General features: G+C 27.4%; 2 protein-coding genes across 2 annotated transcripts in view; one reads left to right on the top strand and one right to left on the bottom strand.

Annotated features, from left to right (window-relative positions):
* Window positions 1–1,626: 1,626 nt before the first annotated feature.
* On the bottom strand, window positions 1,627–3,389 carry LOC126908245 (uncharacterized). The gene is made up of 2 exons (XM_050690157.1): window positions 3,281–3,389; window positions 1,627–2,367 (listed from the first exon to the last, which is right to left on the bottom strand). Exons 1-2 carry the CDS (start codon window positions 3,344–3,346, stop codon window positions 1,627–1,629), a joined length of 807 nt encoding a protein of 268 aa, XP_050546114.1. The 5' UTR covers window positions 3,347–3,389.
* Window positions 3,390–7,692: 4,303 nt separating this feature from the next.
* Window positions 7,693–16,212, top strand: part of LOC126906587 (discoidin domain-containing receptor tyrosine kinase B-like) — an 82,125-nt gene continuing 73,605 nt past the window's right edge. The window contains exon 1 of the mRNA XM_050687235.1: window positions 7,693–8,009. The gene's annotated coding sequence lies outside the window, so the exon portion shown is untranslated. The remainder of the gene's footprint in view (window positions 8,010–16,212) is intronic.

The following is a 16,212-nucleotide window of genomic DNA, read 5'->3' as shown; positions in this document are numbered from 1 at the left end:
TATCAACCAAAAATTTTTAGAAAATCATTATCTATTATCATTATCTAACTTTTTAGAAATTAGATTTTTTCAATTTCTTTGATAATAAATTACTTAGATTATTTTGTATCAATTTGTATAAGAAATCTTTTTAGAAATTGATAAAAACTGCTATGGTAATGAATACTTGTAACATTTTATTTTAAATATGAAAATGTTTTGAACATCTTTTTATTAAGCTAAATATTTTTTGATTACTATTTGCATTACAAACACGTTTTGTTAATGTATTCTTCTCACAATAAGTAACTAGCCTGCAGAATTACCAGGCCAAGTGTGAAATAACAAAGAGGGTAAAAGCCACTTATTCTCTCTCATACGGTGACATCTATGTTATCATCTCGATCGCAGTCACGAAACACTCAGTTGAAGGTAAAAAATAAGCAATGGTGAAAAGAAAAAACTTGAGCGGTTTAAAATTTTCCTACCAAAGATAATATCATTGGCCTTAATAGCTGTTCGAGTGACATACGTGTGTGTCGTGAAGCAGTAAAGGTATACTCATAACAAAAACTCATTACCAGTACATAATCCATCGAGTCTAGATTGTTGACGGGGCAAATATGACAAATGAATTTTTATACTTTCCAAAAACAATTCGTAACGAAATATAAAAGGGTTTGTCACAAAATTGTCTGTCAAGTGATACATGATGACCGTTGTAATAGTCATGTAAAAAGAAAAGACTATTTTTTCCTAACAAATATTTGTAACGTATAATATTATTTATTTTACATCAAAAGATTATTATTGAATAATAAATCCTTTAAATTACCAAATCAAAATCACTATTACAAAAAACAAACAATAAATTAAGAAATATTTGTTCAGCTGAATAAATTTAATTTCATTTAATACAAATTTTAACATAGACGAACAATACAATAGAAACATTTTGTTAAAAATTATATAAAAATTTAAAACATTTGATAAAAATAATTTTGATTTAGATTATAACTAAGAATTTATTTTGTTATACAATTTTTTGAAAAGTACCTAAAGTTTAATTAAAAGTTAACTCAATATATTTAACTTTTTAAAAAAAAATTTACATTGCTATAAAAAACTTGATAGTTGTAAAATTTTAACTATTTAGCATGTTAGCAACTAGTATTGATATTTATTATAATAGTATTAAAACAATTTATTGGATAAATGATGATGATTATTTTTACAACCGGGATTGTTTTGACAAGTGTGTTTTTAAATAGTCAATATCACGATATTTAAGTTTATTAACTGAACAATATCGATATAAGTGTTTTTTAAAGATATTTTTAGATTCTTCAGTTTTCGATCTTTTGAAATGTTTGTAAGCCTCCAAGATATCAGTCCATTGTCTTTGTTCAAAAAAACCAGAGATAATTTCATAGTTATATGAATCAAATAATTCAAAAAAACCTTGAATAGATGAATTTAAAAAATTATTAAACTCTTCAATGTGATGATCAACCACATTATGAATAGAATAATATTTATATAAGCACTTCTTCAAAGTCTCTTTTGTGTGTTCATTTTTGGTTTTAATGTAATTTTTAAAGGCCTCAACTATTTCAGTGAGTTTTTTTTGTTCGAAGAATTTCAAAACTATATCTTCGGGAAATGTGATGAAAACTTCAAATATGTCTTTGTTATCTTTAGTANCATGAAAACTTCAAATATATCTTTGTTATCTTTAGTATGCACTATTGGTGTGCCATTATTTTTGCCATCTCCTTGTCCATTCTGTTTTAAAAATTGCTTCAAATTATCAATATCTTGGTCGACTTGCTTATGAATAGAATAAAACTGATACAAGATCTTTTTTAAAGCCTCTTTTGTTTGTTCATTTTTAATTTTAATGTGATTCTTGAAAGCCTCAACTATTTCAGTGAGTTTTTTTTGTTCGAAGAATTTCAAAACTATATCTTCGGGAAATGTGATGAAAACTTCAAATATGTCTTTGTTATCTTTAGTATGCACTATTGGTGTGCCATTATTTTTGCCATCTCCTTGTCCATTCTGTTTTAAAAATTGCTTCAAATTATCAATATCTTGGTCGACTTGCTTATGAATAGAATAAAACTGATACAAGATCTTTTTTAAAGCCTCTTTTGTTTGTTCATTTTTAATTTTAATGTGATTCTTGAAAGCCTCAACTATTTCAGTGAGTTTTTTTTGTTCGAAGAATTTCAAAACTATATCTTCGGGAAATGTGATGAAAACTTCAAATATGTCTTTGTTATCTTTAGTATGCACTATTGGTGTGCCATTATTTTTGCCATCTCCTTGCCCGTGTTGTGTGCATATACAGCCAGATTGACTTAATTGTTGCCCTTTTGTAGTCACCTAAATGTTAACATTAAAATCATATTAATTAATTATACAATAATTACTTTAAAATTCATTTAGATGTATATAATTATTTAACTCGAGAAAATTAAATTTTTATTCTTTTAGGTATTATTTCAATATTTTAATCATTAAAATAGTATGATAAAGTTCAAGAACAATTAAATAATTATTTATTTATTGTTTTTTCACTTAATTTTCTAATTTATTTAATTCTTTTAATTGAGTATTATTAAGTCTAACATTAAGTTTTAGCTTTAAAAACTATGCATATGATAAGAATGGCCGAACTCGAGTAGTTTGAAAGAACAAGAAAGAAAATAAGAGAAGAAAAAAATTTAGTTTTAAGTTAATTATATTGTATTTTCTAATAATTAACTTAAAATTTTTTTTAAAAATTACTCTTTAGAATTTTGTATTGAAAAATTGTTTTTTTCTTACATTTTTGTGAGGCTTGTTTTTATTTCAGAGAAATTGTTAATATAATATCTTTGATTTTTAAATAATATATTATTACTCTATAGAATTATTAGTTTTTTAATTAATATTTTTGGTATATTACAATGTTTTAAAAATTTAGTTATACAAATATTTGTATGTAGTTGATTTTATTATGTTATCAGTGGCGTATTTACACATAAATGAATACTATTATGATAATTATTAGGAAGTCAATATGTCATAAAAACAATAAAAAAATAACTCTCTTTTTATAAATTTGTTGGCCTTCAATATATGCCGACCCTTAAAATACGCCACTGTATGTTAGTTTATTTATTGTAGATATACAAACGCATAAATTAGATTTAAACATAATACTTTTGATTAAACAAATAGCTTCTAGAAGTATCGATATTTTTTAATAGAAAAATAAAAATATTCATATTCAATTATTTTATCAATAACTCACTATTAATGCCACTATTGTAATTGCAATCAACAATGTTGTATTCATTTTTACTGGCAAAAATCCCATTACGATTTTCTTAGTTGAAAAATGATAAAATATTTTCACAATAATGGTTAATAATAAATTGTGAAATTCTCTTTTATACTTTCAAAAATGATAAATAAAACATTGTTTTATTGTTCTTGTTACTTTTAAAATTATTCATATCAATGTGATAAGCTTAGTTTTGTAACCCATTTAAACAATTATAACTTCACTCGTAAAAAAAATAAAGATAAGTGTAAAATTTTTTTAAATAAAAACTTTATGTAAAATTTTATTTTTAAAATAAAATTTTAAATTTTCGGACCATATATGATAATATTAAAAAATAATGGTACATCAATTTTCAAACCCTATAAAATTAATCACTATGTAATTGGGTACTTAGAAGAAAGTGAAATAAATATACAGAGTGGTCAGTTTATTGATTACTTGCAAAATAAATATATAAAAATAAATTTTTTATTTTTTTTTAGTTATATATATTTTATGACTTACAAGTTAGTAATTACTTTTTAGATTCATCCCTTATAATTTATAGGGCTGTCAACTTCATATTTTTAAGGGTTATATACATATTTAATTAGCTTATAAAATAGAAAATTATAGTCAATAACAAATTTAATTATTTAAAAAATTATTCTCATTTTTATACATAGACACGAAGAAGAGTACGGCCGAAAAATAACTAGAGATAAAATAGTAACACCCACTTTTCACCACCATATTTACTTTGAATTGGTTACTGTTGATCATTTTATGATAAACCGATCACTGTATTTTTTTTTCAGTTTTAAAAGTTTTGTTTGGAATGAAATGAAGATATTTTTTAAACGCCTAATATGTAATTACCCAAACAGCAATTTTTAAAAATAATGTTGTAAAAACAATTTTATAACATTAATAAAGCATTATTAAAAAAAAATGTTAATAGGGACTATTTTTATAAACGCATCTTTTAAACTTATCGATTAGACCTATTACTATCATTATCTTCTGAAAATTCTGCAGTACGAATTAAGCCAATTACTCAATTCTTAACACAAATTAATAAAGTATTGTCCTAATTTCCCGATTTGTGAAAACTTTATTTATAGAAAAAAAAATTCACACAAGAGTTTATTTTATAAAAAGTGAAATAAATCATGAATTGTATAGAGTAATAATAACATATATTTTTTAATGAGAAATAAATATTGGACATCAGGAAAATTAATTTTTTTTCTTAAAAAGACCTTTTGTTAATTAAATAGTTATGACTAAATGATTGTCTGACTTTGTCGTTAAAATAATTACAATTTTTACCATTTATATTTTGATGTTTGTAAATGTTATAGTTTAACGTTCCTTACGACAAAGTACATTATTGTTTATCGACAGTTGTATACAAATGAAGAAGTTATAATAATTTTATCATTATCAATTGCTGTTTATATTATTATTTTTTTCAGGAGTCTTAAAGTATCAAGTATTTCATCATCACGGTCACAATAACCACAAACAAACGAATAAAATCCATTAGCATTATTAGTAACGACGGGAAGAAAAAACAAAATGATGCCCACTGATACTCAAAATTAATACAAATTTGTATATTTTCTCCCAGTTTGTGCCTATCAAATATCTGCAATATTTCTAAAAAGCAAATTTTGCGTGTCGACTCAAGGGGACGGCGACAATATTATTGTGCTATATGAGATCATCGTCACATGCAATAAGGTCATTTCATATGTATAAATATTATAATTTGCGTGCACCAAACCAATTATAATTGTATATAATTATACAAACGGGTTGGTCTGTAATGTCAGTTATGACCACACTTTTAGTGTTCACGTCGAAAAAAAAAATACAATGGTGTAATAACACGAGGCATATGAGGTTATTAGTTTTTATCTGTCAACCAAGTTTGTTCGTATTAGTACAATCCTGCGCACTTTTGGAGACACTCGAGTGTTTGATTGAAGTACAAGAGGAGTCATTCGTTATCTTCCTCTCTATAATATCTTGCTCCAGAAAAATCGCTTGCAACTTTTATTTTTATCGCAATACACCTGCTCATTAAATATTCACGGCTCTCTGGGTTCATATATTATTTACAAACAATATTATAGTCCCCGGATAGTAATGGACGTGCAGTTTATATAAAAAAAAGTTGAACATTCGGCGGTGTGGCAATAAAAAATATCCAAAAACGTAGGCATACTTGAGCCGAACCATGTGGGGATAGTATATCCGTCCCCAAAGTCCCGTCTGATGCCCACCAAGTACACAGAATGAACACTGCAACTCAAAAATTATATTCAGTAATATTGCTCAGTCAAAATAGTATCTAATAATATTGTATACTTACAGCTTAAAGGTATAACATAATATTACCAGTAGCTTATATAAATTTTTGTTTGTGAAATTTACTCAAATACGGAAATGCCCGTTTCTTACTTACGAATTGCAGTATTTATTTTTTATTTTAATTCGTTTTAATGCAACTATTTCCTACTGCTTCCAGATGTTTTGTAAACGTAACCATAATAAACTATTTGTATAGGTAGATACAAAGGATTGGCTATAATTAGGATAATTAAAAATTTTCTGATGGCTGTATAATTGTTGATTTCTAAAAGTAAATGTACATCTGATTTCTAGGTGTCCAGTAAGTAAGGAAACAGATTTCTATTGTTCTCATTGTTTATAACAATTGATCTGTTTACTTACTTACTGAACATTTTGTATAAATACGAATGAAAACTAATTATTAGCTATTATTGATGGACTTTGCACTATTCAATATAAAATTTCCCTTTTATGATTTAATATTTAAAGCTAAAAGAAACAACATGGTATTCATAGAAATAAGTAGCACATAATAATATGCTCATAATAATAATAATTTTTAGAATTGATAAACAATGTTTAACATGCACAGAGACTATTTTAACTATTGTTTACCTGATCAGTGCACTGAATATTTATTTTTAATCAGTGCGCCTTCTAGTAATGATAATATCAAACGAATTTTTTTTTAATTTATCCCGACTTAGCCGATTCTGTTATTTTAATTTCCAAGAAAAAGGTAAATAATAAATATTATGATGAAAACCATAATGGTAAGAGTTGTTTTATTAAGTTATGGATTAAACGAGACATTGCAGTAGCATGGAAAAAAAAAATTGCAGATTAACAAAAATAATTGTTAAATTTAATCAAAAATAAGTCTTTTGTTTATTTTTAATTTAATGTCCTATAAGTAATTTTATAGCTTATTTACTAGTAGCCTAAAGCGTGTAAGAAAAATAAGGGTGACTGTCCTTTAAACATAACAGAGAAACCAATATCGTATTGGATTAAAAAAATGTATTATATATTATATATAAAATGTATATCTTTTAAATCTGAAATAAAATTAATATGTCTAATTTTAACTCGAGTAAATGTTAGACGAATGATTATTAAACTTAAAAATGTTCATTTTAGCTCGTAGTTATCGAAATTCTTATAACAATAATATTAATTCGTTTTATTATTAACGTGTGTTTTCAATTTTGGTTATCATAACACAAAAAAGAAAAACATACACATTTTAAAACATATTAAGATATTTGGCTTCATAAACTATTACAAAATATAAAAAAATAAACCATACATTTGACTTGTCTACCATTGCATTAAATTTCAGAAATAAATGTGTATAATACCATACCGCGTTTGAGTGTTTACTTTGGTCTCTGACAGAAAAGTTGTTATTGAAGTACAAAACTCAACATAGTAAGTTTAATATGACACTATTACTATGTGTTAATAATTTATTACAACCAAAACGTTACCCCAATACTAATACAGAGAGTAATATGGAATTAGTCAATCGTGAACAGAAGTTTGTATAACTTGTGCACACTCAAAAAAAATTCATTCAGGTCTCACGAGTCTTATAGTTTTAATATATAACTTTTTGTTAGTTCCATAATTCATTAAAACTTCGCAAAGAATGGAAAAAAACGTCAATATGACAATTGGATTAAATATTCAGTAGCTGACCATAAGAGAACAATAAATAGCAAAAAAAAATTAACAGGAGAATAATTCTAGTGGAGAATCTACAGGTAATTGAAATTTCGTTGTATTTTTTATGAATCGCTTGGCAAAGGAACACCGAAAGTCATTTTTGGCATTGTAACAAAATGTAACAAGGAAACTTGACTGAAAAACTAAAATTTAATCGCGATCATAATCTTGTGACGTCAAACAGACAAAAAGCCACAGCAAATTTATTATATTCAATTCGATTTGATTTTCCAAGTTGACTTTTATGGAGCGACATTCATGAATTGAAGTCTGTTCCGAGCGCCGCCACTCGGATTCAGTTAAACGGCACCCTTTGAACCGGCATTTTGTAGAGGGTCGTTCAGTTGCGTCTCATTCGCTGTTTTGGGAGTACGTTGTCTATCGCGGTACTTAAAACATTATCGGATATATATTCTCGTATTTCACGATCGAGCGTGGCCGTCATGGCCTTTTTTTAAAACGGACACGTGTTTTATTTTTGTTTTACTGTTCCCGTCGGAAACATCGCGAATAAAACAATTTACTATCTATTTTTTATTGTTATGACCATCGTGACATCCAACAAACCGCGATGACGTCGTATCTGGAATACCGAGTTTGAACACCGTTCAGGTGTCCAGTTAAGGTAAATTTTACTCATAGAGATAAACATTTATTTCTGTTTTAACGTTTTTGTAGTTGGTAGAAATGAATAACAAATCGAAGTATTTAAAGTAGAGAAAAAAATAGAATGCTTATTTAAGATTTTAAATTGGACCGCGTTCGCTGAAAAACGTCACAGAATTTCGGTGAAAATATAGTGCCAACTTCTGAATTAATTTAACGAGAAATCTCTTTGACACACAATAAATAAAAACGAAAATTCAAAAACAATGTATTATGAATTTCATGGTTAGCTAGAAAAACGATTTAGAAATCTTTTTTAATAGAATAAAACGAAATTTTCGAAACTTTATTTTACATTTAAGTCTACTTGGCGACTAAGAAACATCGCATTCCTAGTTTTTAGTTGTTATTTTTATTGGCTTTTGTCCATATTGCACTATAAACGTGACCGAATAAGCAGCTCTTTCAAAAAAATACTTGACACTATAACATTTAAATTATTAATAAAAGGTGACATTAGATTTTACCGTAAACCGAAAATATATATATGAATATATAAAGAGATTCAATATCAAAAATGCAAACTGTTGCTTTAGTAATTTTTTAAAACGCTAAATAAATAGTATATTAAATTCATAAGAACACAGGAAGTTCAAATATTCTAGTTGCAGACAGCATTCTACAGTCTTAAAACAAATACGACTCTTCCGTTTCTGTATACTTACCTGTTTTACAAATTACGCGCAAACGAACGAAACGAATTGCAAAAAGAATCTAATCATTATATTATGTTAACTAATTTGTAACACGAGTGTTTAATTAAATTTATTGCAAATGAAAATAAATAAATTATCTTAGTTTATCTGTCGAATGTGATGAAACGCCGCAGACATAAGTAATATAAAATGATTTTGGAAAGCTAAATAATATTCCCTCTCTTTAAATATATTTATGTTTGACAAATTTGTTTCTTCTTAATTTTTGAGGGTTTAAATCTATACACAGTGACTTTTTTATGTCCACAACGAATCAATTTTTTTAAAACTGCCGAGTTTTCAAAAATGTATAACTTTATTAAAACTATAATACTAATGTAGGTTTGTAACGTTTTGAATAAGTCATTCGATTAGATGGACTAATTTTGTACATTTATTTGTAAAACTTTCTGCATTTGTTGTACAAGAGCATTAAACGCAGCTCGGTCTTAAATCATTAAACGGCCGTCGATTAATTCCTATCAGACTGTACAGGATACTTTCCGACTCTGATTACGACTGTTATTTCCTTACTCAATTGTAGTAACACTAGTTAGTCCGTTGGAGATTAGCTGCTTTTGTAAAAATTCTTCTTCTAAATCACTAGCTATTAATCGATTTTTCTTTTTGATTACAAGAACGCGTAAAAATCTTGAAATATAACAAATAACGTTTACCCGTTCGTTATATTAATGTATAAAGTATGTTCATTTTTACCGATAAAACAAAAATTGTACATTTATTATGCCATCAATTATCATTATGGTTGTAGATTTTGTTTTGTTTAAGTACAATTCACAAGCAGCGCAACAATGTGCGGGAATTGAGTTTGTGCAACTTTTGAGGCGTATAAAAATGTGTTACAGGTAGTGCAAAAGTATGTGATAAATTCACCACTAGTTGCGGGTTAACGTCGACTTGGACACGAGTGTACACACTGAGGTCGACGACGACAACATGAAGCTAATGCATATTTTAACGGTATAAAATATCGATTCGACGGGAAGTATTAGGGTTGCTCATAAGAAACGAATTTAAACGACATTTGAACTAATCTGGGCATAGGATAATATTCAATTTGAATGGAAAATATGTAAGACGTCACTGTGTGTGCTGAGGTGACGTTGCACGTTAATACGATATATACATGTTCAGCCGTTAACACGCAAACTTGCATGCTGTTTAAAGAGCATTATGTTCATTAAGACGTCGCCATCGAGATTTGTTTGTGTGTGAATTTGAAATAAACTCTTGACTTTCAATTAAACACGGTGCACGACGAGACGTTTAAACGTCGTANGCGTTAATACAATATACATGTTCAGCCGTTAACACGCAAACTTGCATGCTGTTTAAAGAGCATTATGTTCATTAAGACGTCGCCGACGAGATTTGTTTGTGTGTGAATTTGAAATAAACTCTTGACTTTCAATTAAACACGGTGCACGACGAGACGTTTAAACGTCGTAACAAACGGTCATTCGTTTCAGGTCGAGTCTGTCGCCGAATGACAAGTGTGCAGTATGTGACGACGGCTAAATATGAAAGTATTAATATTTTATATCGGTTTCGAAGAATATCGACAAACGATTGAATTGTTTTTTTATTTTTGATGGGTCACTTTAGACCGATAAAAATGTACTTCGTAAGAAAGGATCTTTTATCGATACCGTAAAAGTATACTAATATTGTATTTTATGTGGGTTTTTAAAGTTCGAACGTATTTATAGTTGGCTTTTAAACTCGAAAATATACCGCAGAAAGCAGATTATAAATGTATAAATATTTAAAAAGTGTGTCCCAAGAAATTCAATAAATTCTTTTAATATTTTAGAGTTGAACACGAATAGTATTCAAACAGAGAAAACTCGTCCGTACTAAACATATTAACGATTATATAACAAATGATTAACATCAGAATAGTAGCGGTATTTTGGTATTTACTGCTTTAAGCTGATATGTGATGTTACTATAATCGATTACATAGCAATGGCGATGCTAATGCAAGTTACATAAGACTTTTCAAAGACAATTGCGAAATTCAAACATCCCAGTGGGCGTTGAGTGATAACATTCTCGTAGAATTTCGATAACGTCAAGAAAGTTAAAGCGAAATACATACAAAAGCTGTACGAGTACATACGCGAGTATTAAAAGCGGTATCTGCATGCTTCACATTGGCGAATAAATGGAGAAGGGGTAAAGGAAAACTTTCTCAAAGTGCGTGGTGGTCGACCTCAATGGAATTTTAACGGTTTTAATTTTCCCTTATCCCACAATCGTTGTGTAAACACACCCGTAACATTATGTTTGTTATGATTATTCGATGATAACAGTCTGGAATTAAAAAATATAACGTACCCGCAACGAGTCAAGTGTTAGTTTGGTCGTATGGCTAATTGATGTTCGTTCAAATACAATAACACATAGCAATTAATAACTCACAGTTTTGAAATATGCTCATGGCGAGAGATGGGAAATAATTAAAACGCTCATTTCTGCATTTATTTACCTCCCCGTAGGCCAAAAATAAACTGGCTCGTAAACAATAATACGCATACCGTCACCCCTTTTTGTGACCTCACTTAAAATTGCCACGCCGATGGATGCTAATTAAATAGACTCGACAAAATAAAATGTGCCGATTAAATTATGGTGATTAAGTTCACAACAAGTATCTTCCCAGTAAAATAACACTCCATTTTATTTAGTGAATTTTTTTTTAAATTAAATTTTATTTTATAGTATTTAACAACACTGTTTATTTCGGTAACAATATGTACGCGATTCTTAGCAACACCGTGGAAGACAATATTTAAATGATATTTTTAGATGTTTTACTTGACTAAAGTCTTATATTATTGAAAAGCATTTTTTTTTAATAATTTCTCGTGTCCAAATTAATGACAAATGAAATCATTATAATTACCTCACTGCGCTATACGAGAATACTAAAAAGAAATTCTTATTTTCTCGTCCAGATGATTCTCTCGAAGAAAATAATAATGGATGTATTGTTGACATGGACAACCGTTGCGATTCTTCCGCAAGAAATAAACGAGAGCTTGAGAAGTAATAGTCATCGTCATTTCACTGTCGAGCCCTTAGGACAATGGGCGTGTATACCATTGGATAATACGATGACAGAGGCGCGTGCAATGTGGCAACAAATAAGCGGACTTAAGGGTTAGAAGAATTTGTAGCCGCTAGGCAAATCTGCGGTCGTTTATTGAAAAACTAAAACTCACTCCTAAGTTCCGAGACATTTTTATTATTAAATCTCTATTATACAAGAAGAATTCTCTGCTGTTATATTCATACAACCCAGTCCGTCCACCTTACTAACGCATTTCCTCCTGCAGACTGCGGAGAGAACACTCATGTATATTGAATGCTCTATCGCATATTGAAACTGGTAGAACAACGGAGGTTTAGGTGCAGTGAGCATGCATTATGAAAATAAACGGTAACGGAAAGATAACGAATTTTCTACGATCCCTTCTGTAATATGTATAAGTTTGCAATGTATACAATTTTATTGTGCTAAGACTGCACGAGAAACACGTTTAATATTGTTTGTTCACATACGATGAATTTTTTACGGGCTTGTTTAAATTAATTTTTAAAAAACATACACGAATGTATATTTTATTTCATTGAATTTGTACTTTTAATGCAATGTAAATAAATTAGATGGGTGTGTTCATAATGTCATACGAAATGATTTTTATACTTTTAAGTATTTTTTAGTAATAGATTCTATAATTTTATTGCATTGCTAGTATTCTTTCTGGAACTATGATAAAACAATACAGAATGCAAATAATTCAGAAATTCTATTAATAGTTGTATGAGCAAGGTTCTTTTTTATTATTAAGTACTTAGACTATAAATAACAAAGTTGTTTTGCTTAGATATCAGACCGTTAAATTTGTTTACCTTTGTTTTATTTACTATCAGTTTTGTCTGAAAACATGTTATCGTTTTCCCGTTGACATAAAACTTGTAGAAAATTACCAATAAAAACGTTATTAATTTGAGATTTATTAAAAATTAGACATTTTATCCGCAAATTTTTTATTAATATAATATTTGTATAATTATTTTTATTGTACATTTGTATTTTTAATGAATTATTTTTTTAACAAAAGGACACTTACAGTAATTTACTCGCAACTCATAATTACATTTGTGAACAGTCGCATACCTGTTTAGTCATCCCTTGGGTATATTATATTAAATACAAATTACATTTACTGTGAGTTCATGACTCAGTTTATTTTTTAGGTTATAGAATGTACACGTATAGTTTTATATAGAGAATTATTTTTGTACTACATATATTTTTTGGATCTCCGAATAATTGTATTCCCTTAATAAAAATTAACATTTTTGACAAAAACATTGAATTTAATGTTAATTGTCTTATTAAAAATAAAACATAGGAATTGTTATAATAATTGAAACACTATTCAGGTTATATAAAAACAAAAAAAAAAAAACACTTTAATATACCTTCATTCGAACAATCAGAAAACACTAATAATTGCACGAAACAAATGGTTTCGCAGTGTTTAATAGCTCGGAACTAATGGAGAATTTGTTTTTTACGTTCCTTATTTAAGTAATTACTATATGAATTTATACAGAATTGCGTGAACTAATAGCTGTGATTTCTCAAGAGATTGATATCATTGTATATCTATTATATAATTATATACTAGATTTGTCCTTATCTTTAAGAGTTTATATTTTGTTTATCGATTCCCCTAAAAAAGTCCAAATAAGTATAAAAATGATTGCACAAATATTGAACATGACAAGATAAGTTTAACATGTGCCCCAAAACTCTTAAATTTGACATAGAATTTACATAGAAAAAAGAGGTTTTTGTTATTAATTAATTATTAAAATATTAATTTAGAAATAAAAATCTATACCAACACAATAATCGAAAAAAAAAGGATTTATCAGAACATCTAAAATAATATTTATTATTCCATAAGAGTACTTTTTTTAGAATTTAAATATTGTTTTCCATATTCCATAACAATATATTTTTAGATATTTTTATTTTACTCGATTGTATTATAAATTTCTCTAGTTGATTGCAATGATGTAATAAAATTATATTTTTTTTCAAACTTGTTAAACACATTTTTAGTTTTATTTGAAATATACAAGGTGATTTTTTTATCATAACTCGCTCATTACTTACAGAATAATCATAATTTAAAATTTTTTTTTTATTATTACCTTTAGTTACACATTTTTTTTAATTATTAACTATGTAATACTTTTTAAGTTCATCCCTTATGCCTGGTAAGGGTGTCAACTTTGTTTTTTTAAATGGTAACACATATTTTTAATTTAATAAAATGTTTGAGTTTATAATTCAATAATAAATGGCATTTGAATTTTTAATAAAACTTAATTTGTTTATTAGATATAAACATTTAAAGTTTCAAATTTTTTAGTTTATATATAGGTATAATACACAAGGGATTACAAATACAGGTAGCTTATTGGTTTTTTATGATATTGCTATCACAGTCACGGATTGTTTATTATCAATTATGACTATCAATAGATATACTTTTTGTATTGTCAGTTAGTGTATTTATAAACTCACAACAATGTACCTTACTATAATTGATAATAACAATGCTGTGTACCTGCTAATATCGATGTTATAAAAACCCAATTAGCTACCTATATTTGTAATCCCTTATGTATTATATCTATATATTAACTGAAAAATTTGAAACTTTAAATTTTTATATCTAATAAAGTGGGTTATGATAAAAAAATCACCTTGTACAGAATGCTCAACAAGTAAGGAGACGGGTCAGTTTTTACTATCAATGAGAACAATAGAATACCGTTTCGTTACTCACTAAAAACCTATAGACAAAGACTTAAATAATTCATTAAAGCTCTTATGTATAATATTGATATACTGAGTGTTCAGTAAGTAAGGAAACACATTTCTTTTGTTTTCATTGTTCGTAATAATTGACCCATTTGAAACATACTGTATAATTGGGTCAATATTTATTTTAAAGATTGAATCATTTTATTTTTGAATCGTAGGTAATATCATCCAAAAAAGGTAATCCAACTGTTTCTGATACCATAGATGATTAGTAAATTTTTTTATTGTTTTTTTGGGTAATTTTCAATAGTTGTCTAATAAATATATAGGTCACCTAAAATTTTAAATATAAGCGTAAAATAATTATTTGGACCATTATCCACACTTCAACGTAATAGCAAACAATAAAAATACAAATATCGGTAATCAAATACTATTCTCTTTTGTTTAATTTATCCTCTTGGTAAAATATGAATATCTTTGAATAATATCTGAGTGAACAGTATTACGCCAGGGCAAGTTTTAGCAATGCAAGTATATCTTTGTATTAATCAATTCATCCAATTTCCTTTATCTCGGTTTCCCCTTAAGATAAGCTTTTAAAATTCTAAGTATAGATTGAGCTTTAGAAGCTTAGAACAATGTAAAAATAAAATGTTAAGTTTTTTTTTCATATAGGAGAAGCCTTTCAAAGTTTTCTGTTTTATTACCGAATCAAAATTCATCAAAATTAGAAATTACATCCCGTATAGGTAGAAATGTGAAATTTGGCACATTGGTGGGCTTTGTAGTGTAAATAAAGGGAAAAATCTACAAATTTTTGTTTTTCAAAATAAACGGTCTTGGAGGTAGGTACAAAATTTGAGAGCAGCAGTTCTGATTTTTTAGTGGCTCATGAAAATGATGTATTTGCAGAACATTGTGCTTGCATATTGTAAATATTAGAATTTGGCACAAATGTAGATCTCTGTTGGTTTGTTTAGTTAACCTAGCTGCATTGTTAATTAATTCTGACAGAAAATCTTTTATCTTTTAATTTTTTTCCATCCCATCACCCACGTTATACCTAAATGAATATTGAGCCATTATTTCGCCATATTTGGTTTGTTGATCTATGTTTTGGTATAAATAGTTATGGACATTTTTATTCCTTTTTTATTGATTTAGAAAAATAATCTGTATACATATGTATAGAGTGTTCGGTAAGTGAGGAAACGGGGTTTGTCGGTGTTAATATTTTTGTTAAACCCTATAAATAAAACTTTTGTAAATATTTTTATTCTTAAAAATTAATTTTAATTTAGAGAAAAGAAACCAACTTTTCCTATGTAAATACTATGTTAAGCATTAGTGACTTTATGACACATATTTAAAACGTCACATCATGTTCAAATTTTGTCTACATCATTCTTTTACATATTGGAACCTTTTTTGAGGATTGATAAAAAAACATTTAAAATATAAAATCCTCAATAATAAATACTACCCTATATTATATTTTTTAATATTTAATAGTCCATATATGATATTTCAAACATAATTGCCAAGCAATCATTATTAATATATAATTTCCATACGTATTAATTTTTAAA

Source organism: Daktulosphaira vitifoliae, unplaced genomic scaffold (assembly GCF_025091365.1).
Source record: "Daktulosphaira vitifoliae isolate Bord-2020 unplaced genomic scaffold, ASM2509136v1 Scaffold_5, whole genome shotgun sequence".
Classification (NCBI taxonomy): domain Eukaryota; kingdom Metazoa; phylum Arthropoda; class Insecta; order Hemiptera; family Phylloxeridae; genus Daktulosphaira; species Daktulosphaira vitifoliae.
Note: the sequence above shows the minus strand (reverse complement) of the source record. Positions and strands in the feature narration are given on the sequence as shown.